This window comes from Cicer arietinum, chromosome 4 (assembly GCF_000331145.2).
Source record: "Cicer arietinum cultivar CDC Frontier isolate Library 1 chromosome 4, Cicar.CDCFrontier_v2.0, whole genome shotgun sequence".
NCBI classification, from domain to species: Eukaryota; Viridiplantae; Streptophyta; class Magnoliopsida; order Fabales; family Fabaceae; genus Cicer; species Cicer arietinum.
This window is the reverse complement of record NC_021163.2, coordinates 3726669-3746512: the sequence shown is the minus strand read 5'-3', so window position 1 is coordinate 3746512 and position 19844 is coordinate 3726669. Positions and strand designations below refer to the sequence as shown.

The 19844-nt window shown below is 31.6% G+C and overlaps 3 protein-coding genes across 3 annotated transcripts in view; 2 read left to right on the top strand and 1 right to left on the bottom strand.

Moving 5' to 3' along the window:
* The first annotated feature begins 4085 nt into the window (after positions 1-4085).
* Positions 4086-7341, top strand: LOC101510361 (uncharacterized). Its single transcript, XM_004495420.4, has 2 exons — positions 4086-4226; positions 6015-7341. The coding sequence occupies exon 2, from the start codon at positions 6042-6044 to the stop codon at positions 7026-7028; it is 987 nt and encodes a 328-aa protein (XP_004495477.1). The 5' UTR covers positions 4086-4226; positions 6015-6041; the 3' UTR covers positions 7029-7341.
* A 2356-nt stretch (positions 7342-9697) lies between these two features.
* Positions 9698-11458, bottom strand: LOC101510035 (pentatricopeptide repeat-containing protein At5g08305-like). Its single transcript, XM_004495419.4, has one exon. It carries the CDS (start codon positions 11384-11386, stop codon positions 9713-9715), a length of 1674 nt encoding a protein of 557 aa, XP_004495476.1. The 5' UTR covers positions 11387-11458; the 3' UTR covers positions 9698-9712.
* Positions 11459-13629: 2171 nt separating this feature from the next.
* The window catches only part of LOC101509279 (uncharacterized), an 11015-nt gene continuing 4800 nt past the window's right edge, over positions 13630-19844 (top strand). The window contains exons 1-2 of the mRNA XM_004495417.4: positions 13630-13790; positions 16681-16864. The gene's annotated coding sequence lies outside the window, so the exon portion shown is untranslated. The remainder of the gene's footprint in view (positions 13791-16680; positions 16865-19844) is intronic.

Genomic DNA, 19844 nt, shown 5'->3' with positions numbered 1-19844 from the left:
CAACATGAAATTAGTTTATGACAATGTTAGTTAAGAAGTTTGTCTTTAAATACTGTTAAACCAATATTGGGATCTGCAACAAAAATTAACCAACAACAATAGAAGACAAACAATTGCAGAGAAAAAAACGAAAACGGAAAATTCACTATTGTTAATTGAACTTTACAAGATTAAGGCTTTCTTAAGATTGATCTCCTAGTATCTATCATTATTTCTGAACCATCAATACTAGCTTTTTCACTCAATCTCGATTTTTCTTCTCTCTTAATCTTCTATCTGATTTCCTATGAATCATGAATTGCATATTTCTCTCTTTCTTAGCAATCACTACTGCAACAACTGTCAAGAAATTGAATTTATAATTATAGTATTTAAAGGTACATTGCTTAACTAGCTATAACAACATTTGTCATAACTATTTCAGTTATAACAATAACTAACTTCAAGTTGTTGTTGATTTTAGGCATATTTTCACAAATACTATAACTGTAGATGCATTGAGTAAGTTGTTGAGAGTTGTTGTAGCAGTATTTGCTGAGAATTAGCGAGGGATAAACAATTCGTGATTCATAGGAAATCAAAAAGAAGATTGAGGGAGAAAAAAAAAGATATTGTGTGAAAAGAGAAAACTAGTGAAGACTAGGTGAACAATCTTGAAATGGCTTATTTTTGTAAATTCAAAGATTCATAGTTGCTTTCTTGCCCATGACGTAAATCTGGATGTTATTCTTTCTTTATCTTTCTTAATTTTTGTTTAATTTGATTGAAAAACTGGTTTTCAAAACTGCAGAAACGGAGAACGATAATGAGTCTCTGTTTTCTAGTTTTTCATAACATTCTCCGTTTTCAGCAGAAGACCAAGAACATTCTCTGTTTCGTTTCTTTTTCTACAATTATTTGTCTTCTCTTTTGTTAGTTAATTCTTGTTGCAGATCTCAATATTATATTAACAGATTCAAAATACATGATTTCATAAATTAAAATCATGTATCAGGGTGGTTCATTTGAAGATAGAATTTTGTTATGGAGCAATTACATGTTACTCTCCGTTTTAAAATGAGTATTAGTTTAGAGAAAACAAATTTATTTTAAAATAAATTATTACTTTTTTATATTAAATGTAACTTTAATTGTTAATTCTACTTTTCAATTATTAATATACACTATTTTTAAAATAACATTTCTACTTTATATCTATAATAATAAATAAAAAAATATATAATAATTTGATAAAATAACTATTTATAATCATTGTATTTTTTTAATATATATAAAAACAATAAATGATACTCATTTTAAAAAGTATATAATTTCATGTTTTGATGTAATGAGTTCGAACAATTGTACTTTTTTTTAAAGAAAACTTGAATAAAAATATGTATATATATAGGAATTTGAATAGAGAAAATTCAAATTTTAGTTTTAATTAGCAAATAATCTTATACGTGTCGCTCGGAAGTAATTTTTATATAGAATGTAAAGAATAAAAAAAGTATCTAAAGTAGATAAAGATTAAGATTCATTACTTATCGAACAAAAAGAGAGAAGATTCATTTGATCCACAAAGTAAAAATATGAGAGAAGGAAGGGTAATGGGCATGCTATTGTGATACAGGAAAAAGTTTGATCTTTGTGAATTGATGACGATCGATAAAATTAAAGAAGAAAAGGCAATACTGTGTGTTGCTTTTGTTGGTTTGTTCCCATCATATGACAAAACACTCTGTGTCCATAAAGCCAAATTTAAAACTTTATTTGAAAACTACTTCTACAATGCAACCAACAAAATCTTCAAGGGAGAACCAACTACTTGCTGGGGCTAGCTACGTCTTCACAAGCTTTAATTAACCATTTTAAATTGAATTTTGATTCAAATAATCATTCATCCTATTCTATTTTATTTCCGATTGAATTCCAAATTACCAGCGTTATTTTCTCTTTAAAATTTAATATTCTAAACTAAAAAAGCTACTGTATCTCTGATTATGTGAGAAACAATTTAATTTCTAAGGGGGAAGTAGCAAATTTGGTAGATCAAAGTAAGAGGGTGGCATGGTATTGATATTTATGTGGGGAAAAAATTAGATGTTTATTTTTTTCTAATTGGCGGATTAATTCACTAGATTTTTTTATGCACTTTTAATTATTCTATTTGACAAATTTTACATTACTATAAAATAGTGTGTATCGGTACTCTAAATGTTTTGATCAATAATATTTTTTTTTTAATTTATCCACATGAATATTACTATTGTGGATTTATTAAATTTGACTTAATTAAGAGTTTTGATATATTTATCTATTCAATTTTGACTTTAGTAATTAAATAAATTATTTCTATAATTAAAATTAAAAATTTAATTTTAATTAAAATTATAACAAAAAAACGTCATTTCAAAATAAAATTAAAATATAAAACTTAAAAATTTAATTTTATTAAATTTAAAATATAGTCAAACTCATTCATAAATGACATATCATTTAATTATTGGTAATTTAATTTAATAGTATCAAAATATATTAATTTTTAAATTTATCACACAAGTTTCACCTCTATTCTTCTTATTTCTAAAACTGTAAGTCTTTTTCCATTTTCATTATATAATACTCTCATTAATGACACGATAACACAATTGAATCGGATAAAATAGAATAACATTAACGTTATTATCTTTTTTTTTCATAAATCTTCGTTTATATTATTATTAAAAAAAATCGTTCATGAAATTTTTATCGAATAAAAAATAAAGAAATAGATGTTGATTAACTACATAAATTCAATTTTATCATATTCAAATGGATTACACACGTCATAATTGAACCTGCGATATCATAAAAAATGAAGGAGACTAAACATTCCCACAAATTATATTATATGGAAAAAAAATCTAATTTTAAAAATAAGAGAACTAAAAATTAATTTTCAATATAATAAAAAGACAAAAAATATATTTCAGTTTTTTTTAAGTGGATTAATTTGCTAGCTTATTTGTAAAGCTTTTTTAAAATAAGAAATTACTCTAGGGGTTGGAGCACACTTTTTATCTCAATAATTTATTTAGCTTAGAAAAAAAATCTTTCACTATTACTATTACCTTTTTCCAATAAAAAGTCATATAACTTATCTATGTTTTGTAATTTTAGATTTTAGACTCTTAACTATTTTTACATTTTACACGATTATTCTATTCAAATATTTTAATGTTTTGAAGTTGGAATAAGATATATTATTTAATAATATTAATATTTATTTATTAAATTAAGACTTAAAGACGATATTAAATAATACTTTATGTAATATGAGCTATTTAATTTAGATTGAAACTATTATTATATGTAAACCATTTTTTCCTTATGAAAAATATGTGCACCCTTTTTTTGTGTGTGTCTATATTTGTGCACAGTTATTATGTTATTATATTTCATTATATATGATTTTTATTTATTTATATGCTACAATAGTTAACATATAATTATTACTGAGTGAGTATCTTTAAATTCTAATTTAATCGATAAAAATATCGATATTATTAAATTGTATTATGTTTGATTTTCAAGGTTTGTAAGAATTTCTACTAAAATTTATTATTTTATTTACAACAAAAAAAATACTATTTTATGATTAGTAAAAATAAAAATTACTCTATAATCATAAATATATTTTTTAAAATTATTAAACTTTCTTTAATTCAATTTTCTTTTAAAAAAGTGTTAACAATACACTAAATAATGTTTATTTTATTTAAATTTAGATGGATTTATATAGACTACAATCAATAAAAAATAGTATGTTGAAAAATGTGTTAAAATATTATCAATATTATTTATTTTTTAATATGTGTGAAGAAATTTAATGTGAAGGTTGATATAGAGAGAAATATATTATAAAAAAATGAAATGAAAATAGTTTACTTGCGACACTAAAATATACTAAATTCATTCTTAGATATTAGATGTTCTTGAGATTTTTTTCTTATTTATTTATAGGATTTCTTTCAAAATTTCATTTTCACTGCGGTTTTTACTAAAATACCTAATATTTTGGACCAACTTTTACTAAAATACCCATAAATGGATATGCAAAGAAGTAGAGGATATTAGTCCCATAATTATGTTATAGTATTTTTTATAACTAAAAAGAACGCCAACCTTCTTGTAACAAACCTCCGCCTCAGCACCACCGTGCGGGAATTGTCGGGCCTCCGTCGTGCTGTTTTTCTTTAAGGGTGAGTTTTCTTCTTTCTTACTTTTCTCAATTTGTGCTTAAAAATTGAAAATCCCCAAATTTATTTTTGAAAACCCTAACCCTCTTCTCCCTCTCTATTCCGAAATTCACATCGTCTCTAAGATAGATTGATTTCGTTATCTTCATTTTAGCTATAATTTGATTTTTTTTGTTGCCGTTTGACTGTTATTGGTTAGGTTCGTCATTTCTCCTTCTATGGTTATGACTTTATCATCATGATTAATTTTAAGATGACCTTCAAGCAAAATTATGAGCATTACTTTCATGGTGAATGAGTTACATAGTTCAAGCAACAATGTTTATAAAGAACTTATTTTGACCATCCGATCTTTCTACATCTATTTCAGTTCTTGAACGATTGCATGGGTTTTTGTTGTAGTATTCATAGGATTACCAAGAATTATAAATAGTTTTCCTGACTAAATTTTTTAATAAATTTAAGGCCAAATAATGAATGTTTATCGGAATAGTGTGTAGGGTTTGACACCGTTGTTTCAATTTTCCATATATTTGCTTTATTTTTTATATTTGAAATTTATTCGTTGTTTTTATTTCTTCACTGAGCTTTCCTTGTTTTTAAATTTTTTTCGATTTAGAAGTACTATTTTTGTTCGATTTTTTATAGTGTGTAAGATTTTTATGAGTAAGAAGTATTATTTTCATAAAGCTAATGGGTTACGTTGTGCTACTCAGTTTATTATGACTTTTAATAGTTGTTGATGTGCATGCTCATGAATCATGACTATGGTCCATAGTGTATAGTCTATAAGAATGAACTTAGTTTGTTAGGACTTTTAATGTCAGTGATTTCTTTTCCCTTTTTTGCCATCATTTGGATTCTGGAGTTATATATTGATGACTTGGGAATTCAAATGCAGAGCCATCTCCCACATCTGACTTTTTTTATGTGCTCTACTGTTGAGGGCAGAGTTCAACAGATAATATGATAGTGTTATTAATTTATTGTGAGACATGAATTTGTTTTGGTGAATTTATTCTTTGAAGAATTTGGTTGCTTTTGTTACTTCCCTTGATGCTTGATACTTGGCTAATTATTATGTCTGGACAGACCCTTTTTTTGCATATAATTCCTTTTTGAAGTGGCTGAACTTTTGATTTGAAGATTTTGGTGTTCATGTTTCTATTTAATTTCTACTTTCTAATTTCTAAAGTGGCAGAATTTTATATCTGATCTGAACAAATTAATAGTCTATTTACATTTGGGTGTTGATATGTTGTCATGTTGGCATAGTTACCTCCCTTTGGATTATTGCCTATTATGTTATCTAGGCTAATTATTTTTCTTAGGAAGTTTCTAGCCAATAGTCATAATCGGTCTGAAAAAGATCAGCAAGATGAACCCTGTCCTTATATTGTAATTGTATCTATATCTTGTTTATGAAAGATTGAACACATAGAGATTGAAAGTTCTAACAGTTCGATGTGATTGAGGTAAAATCAAATGCATATTTATTCTATAACTGTCAAGTGCTGATGTGTGTGATTGTTTTGAAGGCTTTTCATGGTTGTCTCACAATTTGCATGCTAGATTATAGTAGTGTAAATTTTAGGTTAAGATGAAATACTTCATCCTGCTCTCGTTGCTTTTATGATATTTGAGCTTTTTTTATCAGATGCATATGTTAGTTAATGTGAGAGGCTTCAGGGCTTGTGCATCCGTAGCCCCTGGTTGGTCACTTAGCATGATGATTTTTTATGGGGTTATTTTTTATGCTCCTGATAGTTGTCTTGTTTTTTTTGTTCCCAGATTCAGGAATTAAATTGAAATCTTAAGATGCCGGCTACAGCAGGTAGGGTTCGCATGCCTGCGAACAACAGGGTTCATAGTAGTGCAGCCCTTCAAACCCATGGTATATGGCAGAGTGCCATTGGCTATGACCCTTATGCACCCAATAAGGAAGACAAGGATTCTTCTCAAAGTCGACCTAATGCGGAGCCTGATGCTGAGAATGCATATGCCAGCTTCCAAGGGCTTCTACAGCTTGCTAAGATTACCAATGCTGAAGTGGATGTGTCCCGCGGAGCTTGCAAGAAGTGTGGCCGTGTTGGGCACCTCAAGTTTCAGTGCAAGAACTATGTGAAAATCAAAGATGACAAGGAGGAGAAGGATCCTGAAGCAATGCAGCCTCTGGGGTTGGTTGGAATGGATAAGTTGAAGGGAAAGGCTGAGAAGGTGGATAGGAGAAGCAATGTTGAGAGCTCAGAAGAGGAGGATGAGGATAGTGAAAGTTCAGATTCTGAAATTGACTCAGAGATTGAGAGAGCTATTGCTGAAAGGACTGGGAAGAAAGTTAGTGAGAAGGGAGGTCCTTATAGAAAGAAGGGGGATTCAAGCGATGATGTTGAGTCAGACAAATATTCTGGCAAAAAGAGGAACAAGAGAGGTAGGGCAAAGAAGAGGAGTGTTAAGAGGGAGGCTAGTGATTCAGATGATTCCAGTGAGAGGAGGAGGAGGAGCAGGAGGAGGAAAAAGAGGGAGCACAGGAGGAGTAGGAGGGACAAGTCTCCAGATGATAGTGATGAATATAGGCACAAGAAAAGGAAGAGTAGGAAAGAGAAGAGGAGAAGGAGAAGCCGACTATCAGATTCTGATTCTGATTCTGAAACATCTGAGGATTCAACTTCACGGCACAAGCGAAAAAGCAAGAGGACATCGTCGTCAACGGACACTGATTCAAGTGATGGATTTAAAGATTCAAGGATTGGTAGGGATGTCAAAAAATCAGAAAAGAGGAGACGACGCCATGGAGATGATGATTAGTGAGGCAACTCAGTAGTAAATCATATGTCCATTGATGATGGATTCTGAACTTTTATGTATCATGCACCTATATGCTTGTTCAAATATTGTACCTTGTTTTGGTGGAGCTTCAGTATATGGTTATCAGTCCGACTTGACAAAAACTGCAGGCAAGTATATGCTCCTATTTATGGTAGTTATGGCCGGTTCAATTGACTATCTTGTTACCTAGATGATCAAAACTAGACAGGCCTGTTCAGCTGGTTGGACAGGGACTTCTACAGTCAAAATTGTAATTAAATTTAAAATAAAATTATAATCTTCTTAACCTCAAGGCGCTATCTTAGTGAAGCATGACATGGTAGTGTCCGACGTGTTGCATGTTCAAAGCCCCATTAGATTCCTTCAAGTGAGATTTCCCCTTAATTTTTTTATTATATTTGGCAATTCATATGTTTTGTTTTATTATCTACTAAATTATAATTTGTTTGTGAAATGAAATATGATAAAATAAACATTTCTTGTGTGGTTAAAACTTTTTTTTTTTATAGTCTAGTGGTGAAACTCATTAAATTTGGAGAATAGGGGTATATTGAATTCAAAATCGTGTTTCAGTGTATTAAATATTTCTACAACTATTATTATATGAGTTGTACTTTTAGAATGGGTGGTTATAATTTTATTTTGACGAAATTGTGTCGTTAAAACTTAAAATCATTATATATTTGATAAAAATATTTCCATCTTAATGGAAGGAATGCCCATTTTATGTTTTTATTTTTTAAAATCTTATGGAAATCTAATCCATTCTCAGAATATTTCTAGTGAATTCGAATCTCATCCATTCTCGGTATGCTCTTATTCGACGTACAAGTGCTGCAAATAGTGCAGATATTTTATTTTCAAAATACTCTTCTTGCTTTACACTTTTGAGCAAATGTGATTAAACTAAATACATTTAACCATATTTTCCATGTTCTGTAAAAAAAAAAACCATATTTTCCATGCCAACAGGCAACAATAATTTTCATTCCATTGACAGAGCACCATTCCACTTTGTACTAAAGCTTCACTATTCTGCCTTTGGCATCTTATTCTTGGTAGTAATATAACACCAATAAATAATTGAGGTTCCAATAAAGCATAAAAACAGATTCCCAGATAGCTAAGGGTTTATTTGGAAGGAGATTTGGAGGAGAGTACTTTAGAGTTTTAACATACATACATATATGTTTTAGATTTTTTAAAAACTTAAAAAAAAAACATAATTTATGATCACATGACATTTTAATCACACTTTAATCACTCTTAAAAATAATTTATAACGTGCTTAATTTCAACCAGAAAAATAAATCCCGTTCAAAAATCCCTTCCTAAAGAGACCATAAAAAAATTGGAGACAATTATGTGTCTCTACTTTCTAATGATACTTACAAGTCACAACCACTTTGAAATTTCATTAAAAAAAAGATAAGGTTCTAATAATGGTACCATACTTTCATTACTTTGGATTATGCTCATTCACAAAAGAAGCAAATTATTCTGATATTGAGAATGATGGTAGATATAATGTGTAAAACGTTATCTTATTAGCACTTTATTTAACGTATCCTAATTCAAGCTATACAATAGGAAAGGAATGAGAAAAATATGGCAAAAGTATTAATGTGATGAGTTTTATATGTTCCTAATCCTTAGGTTATTGTCAATTAATGATAATGAGCAAACATTACTTCTCTCTAATAGTTTTTAATAGATTCATTTTTAACTGAAATTTATTAATTATTTGAATTTAACCACTTAATTATTATTAGACTTATTTTATGTATAAGATAAACACTTATGTAAGTATTAAGATCAACTTCTAAAATAACTTACAACAAATCTATATTTTATTTTTACCTTAAATCGATAAATTCTCAAAAATATCTCAACAATTTAACTTTATTTCGTATTTTCTAGAACTATCTATTTTATTATTTAATCTAAACCATTCAATTTTATATTAACAGCCGAAATCATTTACTATGTGAAACTACAAGTAGTTTCAACTGCAAATAATTCATATCCAAAATTGCGGCTCACACAGTATGTCTCCTTTTTCTCTCTTTTCTTGTTGTGGGTAGTTGTTTTTGGGAGGACTAAAGAACACACTTCTAGTTTTGTACTAATACTTTTAGAGGAATGTCACCAACACCATTTTAAGAGTCTCTTTTCAACCCCCTCTCTCGTTTCCTATGTGAAATTCGCGTAAGTTATGTTATTTTAAAAATGAATACCACATGGATTAATACCACATGAATTCCCCCAAATAAAAGATAGTGTTAACAAAATTGTTTTAGGAGTGAGTATTCATAGCACTTTTCATATTTTCAAGTGTAATAACTATGGTCTATGGTTCTCATGTATACGTTCATCATAGTTAAACAAAGAGATATTCATTTTATTTGATTGAGGCAAATGAGAACTAAACCCTTGAAAAAAGAATTGGTTCGATTCCAGCATTTTTTAAAATTAAGAAACTTTATTTAAAAATAAAATAAACACTTAAGATTTTTTTAACTAATAAAATTAAAATAAAATAAGAAAAATAAGATGTAATGATTAAAACAATATTGGCACCTAACAATGTCTCCTAGTCATAGTTATTCTCCTAGCAATACTTTTTTGAGTTTGTTGGTCCGAAAGGCCAAGGACATTATTAATTAAATATCATGTAACCTATATTTTACATGGACTTCACTTTTACGAAGACGCTTTGCTAAAGACAAAAAATTCTCCCCCCGATTGTCTTGGCGAACACCATGTATCATTTGATAGACAACAAAATTTAGCATAGAATAAGTTTCTTCCGAATCAGGATGTGTTTTATCATGAGCAATAAATCTATGAAGAATCCCAGATATTTCAACAAAACTAAACCCAGGTGATTTTTTCACCCCTCTTCTCTCCATGGCTTCTCTCATGCTTCTTGCATCATCCCAACAATTGACAACTGCGTAAACATTTGACAAGCCAATATATCTCCCATCATTGTTTGGATCAAGTTCAATAAGCTTCTTGCCAACTATTTCTGCAAGATCTAAATTTCTATGATTAATACACCCACTAAGAAGAGCACCTAACATGGGAGCGGTTGGTTCTATCGGCATTTGACAAATAAATTGATATGCAGCAGTTAATTGACCTGCACGCGCCAGCACATCTACCATGCAAGCATAGTGCTCACTTGTAGGTGTCATGCCACATTTAACAAGGCTCTCAAAGAAGTACCATGCTTCTTTAACTAGTCCTCCATGGGCACACGCAGCCAACAAGCAGAGGTATGTTATCTCATCAGATCGGATACCAACCATTTGCATTTCCTTAAACAATTTAAGAGATTCTTCCACTAACCCATGTGTGGCAAGACCACCAATGATTGCATTCCAAATGAACACATCAGTTTGACTCTTTGAGACGCCACGAAATACAAACAAAGCATCCTCTATTGCCCCACATTTGGCATACATGTCCACAAGAGAAGTCTGTAAGACCATTGTCATTGGTAAACCATTGTTAACAATGTACTTGTGCATCATTCTTCCCTTTTCTAGAGCACCTAGGTGTGCACAAGCAGACAAGACACTCACCATAGTAACTTCATTGGACTTGGGACCAACAACCTGCATCTTTTCAAAGATGGCCATAGCTTCCCTGTACTCCCCAGCCTTCACATAACCATCAATCAAAGAACTCCATGACCGAACATCCCTATCTTGCATAGACTCAAAAACTTTATGAGCCAAAACCATATCTCCACACTTAGCATAGCCATCTAACATGGAATTCCATGATACCAAATTTTTTCCCTGCATACTATCAAATACCTTGTGGGCCCCAATAATATTCCCACAAGAGGCATACATGTGAATCAAAGAGTTTTGGATAAATATATCAGACTCGTGCCCAGTTTTTATAATTTGGGCATGCAGAGAAACACCACTTTCCTGGTTTGAAAGGCGTGCTGAGGCCTTCACAAGAAAGGGGTATGTTAGGTAGTTTGGTGCAACCCCAAGTTGCTGCATTTTTAGAAAAATGGATAGGGAATGAATTGGACTCTTGCTATTTGAATAGCCTCTTATGATTATATTCCAGCTAAAAATTGTTGGACTGTAAAGCTGGGAGAAAACCATGTAGGAATAATCAATGTCTCCTGAATTGGACACAGCAGAAAAATAAAGGATTTTGGATATAAATGAGTCTTCTTGAGACAAACTAAAAGAGATCCCAATAGCATGAAGCTTCTTCAGTTCAAGCATTGATTTGCATTTGCCAAGGAGGCTGAGCAGAATTTGGTATATATTTGCAGTTATACATGATGATGACACCCCAAGCATTTATAGATATATCTTGTCACACCAGCAGATGCAACACTTTTGGTGTATGTATCATCCGAGAAACAACTAGAAAAGGCAACATAAACAAGAAGTCAAATTATGATATAATAATGGTGGTAGTGATGGACCAAGCCTAATCAAGCCAAATATGCCAAACTATAAAACCAATAAAGAGATCAGGCCAAGAACTAGGAGTGTACGTGGGGTCGAGTTGGGTCGGGTTTGGTCAAACCCAATACCCAACCAATGAAGTTATCATGGGTTGGGATTGGAGTAAAGTCCAGTCATTTAGACTTTGACCCAATTCAACCCAGCCCACTCATTTCCGGATCAGATTGGGCCGGGTAAAGAGTTTGTAAGGTAAGTTGGAGATGTTGGTGTTTAAAAATTTCTTCACGTGTTTTGAAATACTATCCTCTTTGAGAGGATGCGAATTCGAGGATACAAATTTAAATTTTTAAACTTGAGCTGAAAAAATGAAAGAGAAAATATAGAGAATGACATACACAACTTATATATTTGTTCACCCAATGAAGGCTACGTCAAGTACTTACACACTTGTGAGTTTTAACTAATAATCAAACTGATTAACCTCACAGAGGTTGATTACACTTTGTGTAGTCTTTAACCTCACAGAGCTTACAACCTTGATTTTTACAAGTTTCAACTATTTTCAACCTTGATTATGAGTATGATATTTCTCTTTTCTTAAACACTTTATAAAAGGATATTTCAAAGATCTAGTGAAGGATAATAGAAAGTATAAAGTGAGGATGAAAATTGTTTTTGATAGCTTTGAGAAACTTGCTCTTTTTATGCAATGTAGTTGTGTATTTGATGATGAAGAGTTTGCTGCCTTTTATAAAAGTCTTGTGATGCTTGTGTCAAACACTCTATGACCGTTGGGGACTTTAATCAAAAAATCCAAGGTCATTCATCATAATTACAGAATTGTCATCCAGCTGTCATTGGTCAATCCTCGTACAAGAGGTTCAAACCTTCTAGGAACTTGGTCGTGAGCTGTCCTTTTCTTTTTTCATTCTTCAAGACATGTAAGGCTATATATTTGTCTTATTTGCTACTACCTTTCTGTAGGTTGATGCTACATCGTTTTCAACATGCTAGAATGATGTATTGGTTCGCTTTTAACATCTGAGCATGATATGTTGGGTCGCTTTCACCATATGAGGATGATGTGGACCATAAATCCATCTTCTAACCTCGTACAGTCCGTCCTCGTACCAGTAAAGTCTGGCGTCTGACCTTTTTGTTTAAACTGTTTTATTTATTCATTCTTTGATATTGATATATCTTCTCTTTATGAATAAAAAACATTATTCCAGTGAAGATGACTATTTTGCAACTATGAAGATTCATTCTCTTAAGGGTTCATCCTCTTGTATGCATATCCTCAAGTCAGATTTTTATTCTTTTTGTCTTAATAATGAGTAACCTATTTTTTAATATGAATTCACTCAAAAACACATATTAGTCATTAATCACAATCATAATCTTTAAATAACTTTGTTATCATTAAAACCATTTGATAGAGATTTTGTCTTAACAATGTGCACTGTTATTATGTTATTATATTTCACTATATATAATTTTTTTTATTGATATGCGACAATAGTTAAACTATTACCGTGTGATTATCTTTAAATTCTAACTTAATCAATAAAAACATTGATATTATTAACTTGTAATATGTTTTGGGTTTGAATCCTAAGACTTATGAGAATTTCTGATGGAACTTATTATCTTATTTTTTTTTAAAAAACCCTACTCTATAATTAGTAAAAATAAAAATTACTCTATAATCATAAATATATATTTTTTAAATTATTAAACTTTTTTTAATTGAATTTTCTTTTAGAAGAGTATTAGCAATACATCAAATAATGTAAATCTCATTTAAATTTAGATGAATTTATATAAACTTAACCAATAAAAAATAACATATTAAAAAGTGTATTAAATAATCTATTATTAGTATTATTTATTTTTTTAATATTTGTGAAGAAACTTAATGTGATGGTTAATATAGAAAGAATTATGTTATAAAAAATGAAATGAAAATAGTTTACTTGCGATAATAAAATATACTAAATTCATTCTTAGATATTAGATGATCTTGAGATTTTTTCTTATTTATTTATTTATAGGATTTCTTTCAAAATTTCATCTTCATTAAGCTTTTTACTAAAATACCTAGTATTTTGGACCAACTTTTACTAAAATACCCATAAATGGATATGCAAAGAAATAGAGGATATTAGTCCCATAATTATGTTATAGTATTTTTTATAACTAAAAAGAACGCCAACCTTCTTGAAACAAACCTCCGCCCCAGCACCACCGTGAGGGAATAGTTTGGCCTCCGTCGTGCTGTTTTTCTTTAAGGGTGAGTTTTCTTCTTTGTTACTTTGCTCAATTTCTGCTTAAAAATTGAAAATCCCCAAATTTATTTTTGAAAACCCTAACCCTCTTCTCCCTCTCTATTCCGAAATTCACATCGTCTTTAAGATAGATTGATTTCGTTATGTTCATTTTAGCTATAATTTGATTTTGTTGTTGCCGTTTGATTTTATTGGTTAGGTTCCTCATCTTTTCCTTCTATGGTTGTGACTTTATCATCATGATTAATTTTAAGATGACCTTCAGGCAAAATTATGAGCATTACTTTCATGGTGAATGAGTTACATGGTTCAAGCAACAATGTTTATAAAGAAATTATTTTGGCCATCCGATCTTTCTACATCTATTTCAGTTCTTGAACGATTGCATGGGTTTTTTTTTGTAATATTCATAGGATTACCAAGTATTATAAATGGTTTTCCTGACTAAATTTTTTAATAAATTTAAGGCCAAATAATGAATGTTTATCAGAATAGTGTGTAGGGTTTGACACCATTGTTTCAATTTTCCATATATTTGCTTTATTTTTTATATTTGAAATCTATTGGTTGTTTTTATTTCTTCACCGAGCTTTCCTTGTTTTTAATTTTTGTTCGATTTAGCTTAATATTGTTCTATTTTGGGTCCATCTGTTTAATTATGATATTTTTATTTTTACTTTTACAATACTTGTATATCCTTCAATCGAAGGTTGAATGAGCTGTTGGATTCATCTAGAGTCCCCTGTTTTTACGAATTACCTCACAAGACCAGCTAGTTTGAAGTGCTTGTAAAGGTAGATGGTAAACTTGTGTTATCACTGCCATGATGATTTACTTGAAAGTATAGTTAACATCTAATGACAGAGAACAACATAAAATATTTGAAGAAATCTAAAGTTCTGGAAACTTGAGATTTGAACTTGTAAATGCCATACTACATAGTACATAGACATAAGCTTTGATCTGAGTGGTTAATGTTAATGGGTTTATTTCAAGTTTCTTGGGTGATAGTGATAACTACTGAATCCTCCTGAATGAATGAATGAATTGATGCATAGAGTGTAATAACTTCTGAATCTTAAATACACAAATGAACAATTGGTGCCTTCAGCTGGTAAATTCAGATGCAGCTATTCTGGATCTCTCTGGGTTTTGTATTCTCTCTCAATTCTTTTGTTGCTGCCTGCATTCTTCTATCCTTCTGAATCCCCACCGCTGCATCTGATGTCAAGATTCTAAGATTTTTTTTACTTTTCCAAATTTTGAACCATCAAGCATGCAATTAAGACATTTCTCTTGCCTGCATAATAATCCCACTTGGCTCATTCTAATAATATTGGGGTTTCCCTTGAATGTTTTTTCAATGTTGATGAGGGCAGTAAATTTTACACGGTTATTGTTGTGAATACTTCTTTTAAGGAGCTGTTGAAGGGCTTACATGGAAAAAGTTAAGAAGCTATTGTCACTAACAGCTGCTTATGGAATTGCACTTCTAGGTCCTAAAACGTTAACCAAATTGTTAGTAAGATGAATATGATATTAGTGTGCCTGTGATTGTCAAAATTCTTAAAATAGATTTATGATATAGCTATTATGTGTTAACTTTGTGTACTTTTTGATTGTATACATCTTAAGTAACGAATATGTATTGAAGAGAAACCCATTCATTATTGAATCAATTGCAACTTGCAAACAAAAAACAGTAGCTTCTTTTGTTTATTTGTCCAGACCACAATTTTTACTCTGCCGAGTAAGGCTTAAAATTGAAGTGCATTTGTGCGCCATGTTTAATTGCGCTTATTTTACTAGCCTACTTCCTTTTGTATTTTACAATACTACTTCCTAGTGGTGCACCGTGATTTAAGATTTTTATGAGTAAGAAGTATTATTTTCATAAAGCTAATGGGTTACGTTGTGCTACTCAGTTTATTATGACTTGTAATACTTGTTGATGTGCATGCTCATCAGTCAAGACTATGGTTCATAGTGTATAGTCTATAAGAATGAACTTAGTTTGTTACGACTTTTAATGTCAGTGATTTCTTTTCCCTTTTTTTGCCATCATTTGGATTCTGGAGTTATATATTGATGACTTGGGAATTCAAATGCAGAGCCATCTCCCACATCTGACTTTTTTTGTGTGCTCTACTGTTGAGGGCAGAGTTCAACAGATAATATGATAGTGTTATTAATTTATTGTGAGACATGAATTTGTTTGGGTGAATTTATTCTTTGAAGAATTTGGTTGCTTTTGTTACTTCCCTTGATGCTTGGTACTTGGCTAATTATTATGTCTGGACAGACCTTTTTTTTGCATATAATTCCTTTTTGAAGTGGCTGAACTTTTGATTTGAAGATTTTGGTGTTCACGTTTGTATTTAATTTCTAATTTCTAAAGTGGCAGAATTTTATATCTGATCTGAACAAATTAATAGTCTATTTACATTTGGGAGTGTTGATATGTTGTCATCTTGGCATAATTACCTCCCTTTGGATTGTTGCTTATTATGTCATCTAGGCTAATTATCTTTCTTAGGACATATAATATTCTTGTTGTTGGAATTGAAATTGGTAAGCTTTTAAGGGTTCCTTTTGTTTAGTGAGTTTTTCAATTGTTTTAATGTTTTTGGGGCAGTTGAAAGTTTAGACTTTAGGAAATAATATAGGTTAAGTTGGTTTGTTAAACATGTAATGGATAAACTGAAGTAAAGAAAATATGTTAATGATTGGTTTGTTTGCATTTAAAACTAGTTTCCAGATTGATTTGTTTGCAATTAAAACTAGTTACAATTGGTTTGTTTGAAGTAAAGAAGTTTGTTTGTTTGCATTTAAAACTAGTTTCCAGATTGGTTTGTTGACCTCATATGTTAATGATTGGTTTGTTGATTGAATTAGTTTCCAGATTGAATGACACTGCTTCCTGCCTCTCCCCGGTGACGGCGCTGCTTCCTACCTCTCTCCAGTGACGGCGCTTCTTCGTGCCCCCCTCTCCGGTGACGGTGCTGCTTCCTGCCTCTCTCTGGTGATGGTGCAACGCAACACTTCTCCATCGACGGCGCAACACAACGCAACGCAATAGGTAAGATAATTTTATTATATAAAAGCTGATAGGGCAGCTTATTTGACTTGGTTCACATTAGAGTTAATCAGCTCCGTAACTAGTGATTCAATGAAGCATATTCAACCATAAATGTCGCTGCTTACTAAGTTACATAAATATCTTTGCCCTCCCTAACTTGTTGCTAAACTGATATGTTTAGGTGATTTTGTTAGCCCGTCAAATGCTGAATTAATAGTTCTCTCTCTTGTCCTTAATATATGTTAGAATACTAGAAAATATGTTTTAGGATTGGTTTACAATCTTAGAGTACCCCTTAGGATTAAATTTTATATTTTATATTATTATAGTTTTTTCCCCTTTAGGTGAAGTTAGCTGCATAAATCAAACAATATCATAACGCCTTATTATTCAATAATGTCATAATATTTTATTATGACTCATGTGTCAAGCAAGATAAACAATTTGAATCTTAATGATTTGATTTTTTTTTCCTTCCTTGATCTATACTCTTACCATTACTTGTTGTGGTAATCTTTTCCAAACATGTCTTTTTTAAAATGAGATTTTTTAAATTTTATTTATTCTATAATGGATGCTGCTCCAACTTTATGTTTAATACTTTCGTTTCTAATCCTATTTTATCAAGTGTGATCACTTATTCATATTAACAATTTCATTGAACTTATAACTTTTTGGCCTTTTTCTTGTCTAGTATTCGGTTACATATAATGTTACATGTGATCAAATTTTTCTAAAATCTTGATGAGCGTCATAAAATAACACCAGAACAAGTGCAGAAAAATTGTTTACAAGTGTTCTTTCGAACCTTATTTTTGTAATAAGTAAAATCAAATAGCTCAAAATAATGCTACATAGATGCTGCAAAGATAACGAAACAGTGTCAATGGACACATAGATGTGTTGTTGTGTGCATTGAAATTGGTTCTTATTTTGGGTTTGGTTTGGTGTATGGACTTTCTCTATATTTTTAAGCCTTTAATTTAAAGTAGTAGTCACGTATGTGCAGGACTAGATAAATCTTCATTATTATTTTTCTATATCTCATGCAATAAACCTGCCTATTAGTTCAAAACCATCATGTGTATTATTTTGCTTGGGATGGTATTCTCCCCGACACTCTTGAGGATTGGCATCATTGGCACAACAAGTCTATTCCTTCGCATTCGTTTATAATTTATTTTCAAAGTTGCTCAAAAGTGTTAAACAAATAGCAAATTATTCAACCAGCAACACATAATGATCCTTTAAGGGTAATAACTAAGAGAAAACTATATCTATAACAAAAACAATCTCGTTTGAACATAACTTTCAATATTGTAACACACTGTGAGAACATTTTCACGATGATAAGATCAAACAAGACACTTTGAGAATGATATAAAAGCAATTTGAAAGACCTAAAGACAGAACGCAGGACACCTAACCGGCGCAAGAGACTAAGTTGCTGCCAGACCTACGACACAGAGAGCCCAATGTGGTGCAGGTCACCTGCTATGCGGATTTTGCAGAATTCTTAGTCTAATTATTTTGTTTTTTCATGGGTTTGAAGTTCAAATTATTAGGATGTAATTTTTCATGTTTAGATGTGTTTATTCATGAATTAATACAACTCTCCGATTTGAAATCTGTCCATGAATGACTGTGACTCTAAGTGAAGGGTTATTTCCCCACATGAAATGATGTCTCTTGCTCTATAAATAGACAAGCATGCACTCCAGAAAGATGCACGAAAATCCTTCCAGTTTCATTATTCTCTTCTCTAAATTCTATTGAGATAAACTCAAAGATTCCAAACATTCTGAAGATGATTTGATGTTCATCCCATTTGTATCTAATAATCATAGATTAAGGAGGCAAATCCAACCTAAAACTTAGTGTATAATACACTATCTTTGGAATTTCTTTTTTTTCGACGATCAATTTTCTTATTCATTGTTCTTCCAATGTTGTAGCATCCTCCAACACAAGTTCAAATGCACACATCAACCCAAATTATCTGAGCAGCATAAAATACTTTTTCTCTTAATATGAATTGTAACAGAAGAGCGCTGCATATTTAACAGTATTAATTGAGGCTTTTGCATGCTACTTAGTAAGAAAGGACTCGGTATGAAGGAAACCAAAACCCGATAGGTTCTGCCGCCACTGCCAGTGCTGTCTGAGGCCGCCGCATCTCCTCCTAGTCTTCGCGATAGCTTCTGCTGCACCGCCGCTGCCTGCACATCTCCTCCCTGCCTTTGCGATAGCTTCTGCAGCCACCGCCGGTGCTGTCTGAGGCTGCCACCGCCGACTGCGTTTTTCATTGCTGGTCGCTACAGTGCTCGCGATTTGGGTTTCTTGCTGTGCGATTCTGTCTTCATGGCGGCCTTGCCATTGCCAATCTGTCCTTGGGGGTTCCTTGATGATTCCACCCCTTCTACATCGCAAGCTGCTCATCATGCGTTGTCCCCCTCTCCCTCATCTTCTGCTCTCACGCCATAGAGAAAGACATTTGCTCACAGGCTTTAAGCAACTCTTGCAACATCCCTTTTGAGCAGCTTCGACGTCCGTGTCTGAAGGGGGAGGATTTATCGATCAAGATTCGGGAAGATGACTATGAAGCTGGGCTTACACGTTGTCAAATACATCTCCCTGGCGGTCTTTCACTACCGAAAGGAAACACACATATCAAGGTCGCTGATCCGCGCAACAAGATTGCTGCATTGTGAAAAACCTTTAGGAAGGTGGAAGTGGAACCTAATCCCCCTTGGGAGAGGATACTATGAATTTGAATTTGAGTCAATTGATGATATGCGAAGTGTTTGAGCCATATGATAATGGAATCTTAAGCCAGGGATTCTACGTATCTTTGCATGGAGTTCAGACTTCAATCCGACAAAACAAAAATAGGATGTTCAAACTTGGATCCGGATAATTGGTCTTCTTCAAGAATATTGGAGCTCTAAAATTTTCTTCATCATCATTGAATATCGGCATT